This window comes from Styela clava, chromosome 12, assembly GCF_964204865.1.
Source record: "Styela clava chromosome 12, kaStyClav1.hap1.2, whole genome shotgun sequence".
Lineage (NCBI taxonomy): Eukaryota > Metazoa > Chordata > Ascidiacea > Stolidobranchia > Styelidae > Styela > Styela clava.
The window spans coordinates 1,589,394-1,597,323 of NC_135261.1; the positions used below are offsets into that span (position 1 = coordinate 1,589,394).

At 35.2% G+C, this 7,930-nt stretch overlaps 2 protein-coding genes across 2 annotated transcripts; both read right to left on the reverse strand.

Moving 5' to 3' along the window:
* Window positions 1–637: 637 nt before the first annotated feature.
* On the reverse strand, window positions 638–3,027 carry LOC120329753 (ADP-ribosylhydrolase ARH3-like). The gene has a single exon (XM_039396531.2). The coding sequence runs from the start codon at window positions 3,014–3,016 to the stop codon at window positions 1,922–1,924; it is 1,095 nt and encodes a 364-aa protein (XP_039252465.2). The 5' UTR covers window positions 3,017–3,027; the 3' UTR covers window positions 638–1,921.
* Window positions 3,028–4,423: 1,396 nt separating this feature from the next.
* Window positions 4,424–5,503, reverse strand: LOC120329749 (ADP-ribosylhydrolase ARH3-like). Its single transcript, XM_039396526.2, has one exon. The coding sequence runs from the start codon at window positions 5,501–5,503 to the stop codon at window positions 4,424–4,426; it is 1,080 nt and encodes a 359-aa protein (XP_039252460.2).
* Between the last annotated feature and the right edge of the window lie 2,427 nt (window positions 5,504–7,930).

Genomic DNA, 7,930 nt, shown 5'->3' on the forward strand with positions numbered 1-7,930 from the left:
ATGGATAAGCCGTCTTATCGGCTTTCCTCTCTCTCAGGATAAATATGTAAATCCTATCCCTATCCTGCATGTCGTAGCTAATACAGTACGCCTTAATACTTATCGATCTAGCGACGTGTATCCTTCGCTCTAACTCAATAGCGACACCGCGTGTCCATCACTAATTATTCAATAACTCGCTAATTATACGATATTATTCATCCAAAATCAATAGGCTTCTGGTCCGAGATATGATGAATGCACATGCAAAGAGCAGATGCAACCTCGCTTCCGTGAGATATCGCGTGTATCTAACAGACAAATACCTACCAATCAAGATCGATAAGTAATGATTCAAACATTCAACAAGAATATCGGTCAGAGACCGAAGACTTATCGATCGAAAGTTAGGGGATCCACCAAAACAGCGCTCTTACTCCATAGTGCAGTGACACCTTGTGTCTCATCACTGATTAATTAATAACACGCTAATTATACGACATAATTCGCCCAAAATCAATAGGCTACTGGTCCGAGATATGATGAATGCACATGCAAAATCTGGAGCATATTCAATCTCGCTTTCGTGAGATATCGCGTGCATCTAACAGACAGAAAAATACCTATCAACATACTTACCGATCAAGATCGATAAGTCTCCAGGTATGGAACATTTTATTGAAATGTATCACCAGTAAAAATAATTCTTGCTAAATAAGGTCATATAATAATGAATAGCATAGTTAAAAAGAGAAATCACAAACGGAATTGATAAATAGGTGCTCCTGAAGTATGTGTACCAGGTTAGGTTTCAGGTTGTGCCCCATTTTGGTGCACATACTTCGGGAGCTCTGATAAATATATTGCAAAAAGGCAAGTGAGAAGGAACAAGTGATAAAAATATTTGGCGCATATGTACAATTATTTCACTTAAAATATCAGGATGAAATTATAAGATAATTTCCTTTGAACTCACATGCTAGAAAGAAAATATGAGTAATCAATAGATTGGGCAAGTAAGATTTCGATACTCCAAAATGTATTATAATTTATAACCAGCTTATCCAAGAGCTTGTTCTCAGATAATACATTATTAGCACGCACACAATCTAAAATCCAACAATATGGCAATCGAAAATATGATGTATATAAGTTACAAAATCAATCAGTACATTAATTGGAATGTTCTGGATTAAAATAGGTGAAAAAATCAAGACAAAATAGTAAGGTGTAAAGTGGGATTGATATAAAAAAGACTTACAAAGGGTGTTAATAATAACCTTCAACCTCAAACACACAGAATTAATAATCACAATTACCGTTTATATAAAATTGTTTCAGTGCATAAAAGACACAAACTCAAAAGATTGTAATAAAATATTCAAAAACAAGCAGCTGTCTAGTAATATTAAAGATAGAAAAACCTGAAAAATGGCAGTCCATTCTGGATAAAATATTTAAACTGTAAATTTTAAAACATTGCACAAGTATATGCTGAAACTACACATTATGTGTAGAGATCGATAAGTAATAAAATCATTTTTCTGTATCAAGCAATTATTGTAGCTTGAAATGCTTTTTAGGAGTCTTGATATATTCCGGGTTACGCCGCCGGCTTAACAAAAAGAATTATTGGACACGTTTAGTGGACATAACGATCGTTTTGTTGTTATGTTGTTCTTTGACACCTTTTGGACACCTAGTGGAAATATAAAAAAAACGTTGGACCAATTGCTTTTATTTATTTCAAATATTTCTGTGAGCTTTGTTTTTGTTTGCTATGACGTCACTGAACGTTCTGCGGACAGCGGACGCCATTTTGTGTCCGACTGTACTGCTACGCTTGGTGTGAATATATTTGTAGACTGTGATCTGACGGTACGGTAAACCGTACTGTACTGCGAACAGACGTGTCCATATATTTGAGCATCGCTCTCTTGTTTTACATTAAAGAGCATCCGCTGCTCTTCTCTATACCTTGATTAATATCATGTAATGCATTTGCAAGTTTCAATGCCTTTCTGGATGCCTCACAAGCCCAAACCCACTCTGTGGGAATGAATTCGACCCCATAATAAGCCCCAGCTATTGCTCCTGCCATAGAAGCTATCGTGTCAGAGTCATGGCCAACAGCTGCAGCTGATATAACACAACGCACCATTCCATTGTAACTAGATAACTCAGGTATTTGGTTTCGATTTAAAGTGTATAAAAAGAAAAATATCGCAGCTGGAACTGATTCAGTGGCACGTACATCCGTCCCGAGTTTTTCAATTATCTCCCCAGGGGAAACCCCATTTTCGGCTTTCAATAAACCAACTACACTTTCTATTTTTTCTTCGTAAATTTCCAACTCTTCTTTAGCCGGAGTGACTTCTTTCAGCTGTGCAATTAACTCGTGACAGAATTTTTCAGTGTCTTCAATTTTTCCCGATGTCATAGCTTTTTCAATCGCAAGCGCCTGAAGTACAGCACCATTAATACCCTTCGGATTTGAATGAGTAAGTCTTGATTGGTCCGCAGCAAGAGCCACCATTTCAGGGATATTATCGTGGTGGAATAACGTGACGGGAGACACACGCATTGCAGATCCATTACCGAACGATCCCGTTCTCATAAATTGTTCGCTGGCCGCTCTATAAACATCATGTTTGTATTCATCGATTCTTCGTTTCCGAAAACAATCCGTAACATGATTACCGTAGTTCCTACCCAGTGGGGAACGGAAATAAGTATCTGAAAAACGCTTAGAAATATCATTGGGATCGTAGATTTTCATCCTGACTAAAGATTCCCCCAGGTCAAAGGTCATGCACGTGTCATCGGTATATCGCACATAACCTTCTTCGATGCTAGAAAATCCAGATCTTCGTGCGTCAGTAACTTCGTCATTGATGGTATCATAATATGATTTCACAGTTTCATAAGGAAGTGTTTTCCAGTCATTTTCAAAGTTAGCTCCCAAACAATCTCCAAATAGTGCACCGAGAGATACTCCTTGAAACTTTGATAAAAGTGTTAATTCTTGTGCAGCCATTCCCAGATAATATATTAATTTATAACTTTTATTTAGCTGTGAATATATGAAGCAAATGATTAAAACACAGCACAATACAATGATACATATTCAGAATAAAGAAAATATTACTGCAATGAACTTTATAGTAATACTGTAAACACAAATATTATAGCACAGTAAAAATGCTAGTAGTAATGCTGAGCTGGGACTTTCAAAAAAGACTTACCGGTACATATTATGTACAAGTAGTGGCCTCAGTAGGCTTATTAACTCCGAAATAGAGAAATATTAGCTGGGGATGATTGTAAATAAGCTATAAACACAAAAATATTGTCTGAACAGAATGCAATGATAGGCAATATTTACATAGATGGAAAATCATAAAAAATTTTATGAACAACCCAACAAGTACAAAAAAGCAAAAATTTTATTGGTGGACTCAGAAGAGTATTGCAGAGACTCATTACTTATCGATTTTAATTGGTAAGTATGTTGATAGGTATTTGTCTGTCTGTATGTCTGTTAGATGCACGCCATATCTCACGAAAGCGAGATTGAATCTGCTCCAGATTTTGCATGTGCATTCAAGCGAGTTCTTAATTGATTAGTGATGGGACGCAAGGTGTCACTATGGAGTGAGGGCGCTGTTTTGGGGGATCCCCTAACTTTCGATCGATAAGTCTTCGGTCTCTGACCGATATTCTCTTTTGTTTATTATTCCAGACCCACGAGGTCAACATCAAAAACATGAAAATGCAAATAAAGTAGGCAAACTAAATAAAATATTGCAATGCCAACAAAAAAATAATTGTAGCAGATCTTGAAAAGAAAATTTTCCCAATAATTAAATATGAACAGATTTATTTTGATAAAATTGTCCCAGGGAGAAGTATACAAATGTAATAGTTTTCTGACACCCCCTCCATCTTCGAAGTATTCAAAAGTTGAACTTACTAGGTCCAGCACTTGCTAAGAAATTCAATAAGTCTATATCTATGCGATACTTAAGTCCAGTTTCATGTACACCAATTGAAAAGGCCACATTGATAGCCCATCAGATAAGGTATCTTGGAATCGAATAATGATTGGAAAAGGATGTTAATTGTTTTTCTGTATCCTGTCAGAAACAATCAAAGATATTTAGTACGAATAAAATAGACATCTTACTGCAAACAGGTAAATTTGAAAAATGAAACAGTAATATTTATATTTTAATATATATTAAAAATTTGTACTATAAACTATGAGAATAGCTTGTATTTTAATATAGCTGAAATCATCAATTAGAAGAGCCTATAAATTCACAGCCCTTTTTAGGAATATTCAAAACAAGGCCGCGAGAACTCAATAAGAAAATAAAGACAATGATGAGTGAATCTATAGAGACGACAACAAAACCCCGAGAGCCATTCACCCTACAACGATTCAAGATTTTTTATTCTTTCTACTGTTCTCATTCATTTTATACAGCTTATTAGCAAGTTTCATAGCCTTATCAGAACCCTCACAAGCTGTGACCCATTCTGATGGGATAGAATCCACTCCATAATATGCGCCAGCTATTGCCCCTGCCATACAAGCAACTGTGTCAGAGTCATGGCTCACAGAAGTGGCGTAAAGAACAGTTCTAACCATGCCATTGTAAGTTGATAATGTTGGAACATTGTTAGTTTTTAGTGAGTGTAAGAAAAAGAAAATTGCTGGCGGAACGGCCTGGATAGCTAACACACCCGTACCAAGTTTCGAGACAATTTCTCTTGGTGTAACTTCACTCTCTTTTTCAAGTAATTCCATCACATTTGACATTCCATTTTCAAAAATTTCCATGTCTTCTTTAATAGGTGTGATTTCTTTAAATTGATCTAATAATTCTTGGCAAAATATTTTAGCATTATCAATTTTTCCCGATGTCATAGCTTTTTCAATTGCAAGCGCTTGTAGTACGGCACCGTTGATTCCTCTTGGGTTTGTGTGGGTTAGCTTAGATTGCGCAACTACCAAGGTTAACATCTCGATAATATTATCATGATGTAACAAAGCAACTGGTGAAACCCTCATAGCGGAACCGTTTCCATAGGAACCAGAACCACCAAACTGTTCACTTGCTGGTTTATAAACATCACCACGGCAACTGTTTTCTTTCAGTTCACTAAAGACTTTCGCAACATGTTTTCCGTAATTCCTTTCTTTTGGCGAAGCAAAAAACGTCTCTGTAAATCGCTTAGCGACATCTTGTGGCTTGAACTTCCTATTTTTAGTCAGCGATTTAGCAAGGTCAAAGGTCATGCAGGTGTCATCAGTGTAATGAACAAAACCAGAATCAGCTTTTGGTGTTTCCATAGCAACCTTATCTTTGATTGTTTCATAATAAGAGATAACTTTTTCATATGGCAAAATGCTCCAATTATTTTCAAATTTAGCTCCCAAACAGTCCCCAAATAAAGCTCCGAGAGAAACTCCTTGGAACCTTGACAGAAGAGACAATTCCAATTCTTGAGTTGCCATATTTAAACCAAGATAACTAAAAATCTGGCATGAACAGTATGTTTATTTGTCACGTAAATAAAAAATTGACTACATTTAAAAGTTAGATGAATATACATATCCTGTCTTCAACCACAGTATACTGCAATAGCACCAATAACACTCGGCCATTCGTAACGCAAGGCACAGTACCGCATAGTTCTACGATTTCGAGAATAGCCCCACATTGAAAGACATCAATTATAACAGTTAGAGCATACCCTTCCTTTACAAGACGGTTGATTTACAAGACAGTCTGCGACTCCAAGAATAGTCCCACATTGAAATATACATCAATTATAACAATAAGTGCAAACCCCTCTATTTAGGACAGTCTGGGCCTCCATATAGGCAAACCGACACTGCAGAATATAATAAAAGCAAGCGCAATCTAAAAACGTTACCATTGAATTCCTCAGAAAAAAATAGTTTGATTCACCAAAGGAAAAAGTATATTTTCATAGCATTAAGAAAAAAAAACCAACACGATTAATTTAAATCATTACCAGTACCGTATCCGGACAAACATCAGAACATAATGTGATATGGCAGTTGAAGTCTAACTAGGCAATTCAAAATATTAAAAAAAACCTTGACATCGCAGTTTCAGAGCACGAGTTCAATTTTTTCACCTCAAATATGGTACCGGTACGGTACGGTACCTATCCTAGAGCTCAACTAATCCAAGATGGATCATCACTGAGACTTAGGTATATAAAATTCATAGTTATGTAGTCTAGCTCTCTGCCTCTCTCTCTTGTCACTTTCATTCTTTTACAAAAATCATGACGATAAATACGTAGTACTCTACCACACCTAATTTTACCTAGGTAAAGCTAGCGGCCACTTCCAGCGGACAGTTACCAATTTTTCCAAATTTGAACCCGCCATGTTCCACGACAGTTGTCGCGAATTCACTTAATTGCGGCTACATGGATGCAAAAAATTAGGTGATTCTCCCTTTTAGAAACTGACGACAGACCTGAAACATAATAAAAAACAAAAATGATTGAAACAACACATTTTTTCCTCGATAAAATGAATTATTGTTCAGAAGCTCATTTATCGACAAAATCTAAAATTCAACTGAGTTGAAGCGTAATTTATGCAAGAAATAATTTTTTCTCATCCAATTCATTAATACAGTGAATTTGATGAAGATATATAAAACATATATTAAATTTTAAAACAATTCCACTATGCGGAAAGTTGGGAAATACCCCCCAATTAAAGGAAAATTTTTAGGAAATTGTCAAAATAACTCAGTTAAAGCGTCATTTATGCAGGAAATAATATTTTCTCATCCAATTCAGTAATACAGTGAACAGTACAGTGAAAAAAATGCACCTTGCGGAAAGTAAAAAAATTCCCCCCAGTTTAAGAAAAAAATATAGGAAATCTCAAATTTAACTCAGTTAAAGCGTAATTTAGGCAAGAAGGAATTTTTTCTCATCCAATTCATTAATGCAGTGTGTTTGGAGGACAAATATAAAATACATATTAAAATTTAAAAAAAATCCACCGTGCGGAAAGTAGGGAATTCCCCCTCAATTAAAAAATATATATAAGAAATCGTCAATTTGACTCAGTTAAAGCGTAATTTAGGTAAGAAGGAATTTTTTCTCATCCAATTCATTAATGCAGTGTGTTTGGTGGACAAATATAAAATACATATTAAAAGTTAAAAAAAATCCACCATGCGGAAAGTAGCGAAATTCGGTACTCTCGAAATATGGACACAAAGATGACGCACAACCTGAATATAAAAGGTGTACCAGGATAGGTTCAGAATTAGAATCTAGATTGTACGCTTTTGGGAGCGCAGGGAATAACCCATTTATGCACAAATTAATTTTTTCTCATCCAATTTATTGATACAGTGTATTTGGTGGACGAATATAAAATACATATTAAAATTTAAAAAAAATCCACCGTGCGGAAAGTAGGGAAATTCCCCTCAATTGAAGAAAAAAATATAAGAAATTGTCAATTTGACTCAATTAAAGCGTAATTTAGGTAAGAAGGAATTTTTTCTCATCCAATTCATTAATGCAGTGTGTTTGGTGGACAAATATAAAATACATATTGAAATTTAAAAAAAATCCACCGTGCGGAAAGTGGGGAAATTCCCCCCAATTTAATGGAAATATTTGAAAAATCGTCTATCCAACTCAGTTAAAGCATAATTTATGCAAGAAAAAATATTTTCTCATCAAATTCATTAATACAATGTATTTGGTGGACAGATATAAAATACATATTAAAATTTAAAAAAAATCCACCGTGCGGAAAGTAGGGAAATTCCCCCCAATTTAATGGAAATATTTGAGAAATCGTCCATCCAACTCAGTTAAAAAATAATTTATGCAGGAAAGAATATTTTCTCATCCAATTCATTAATACAGTGTA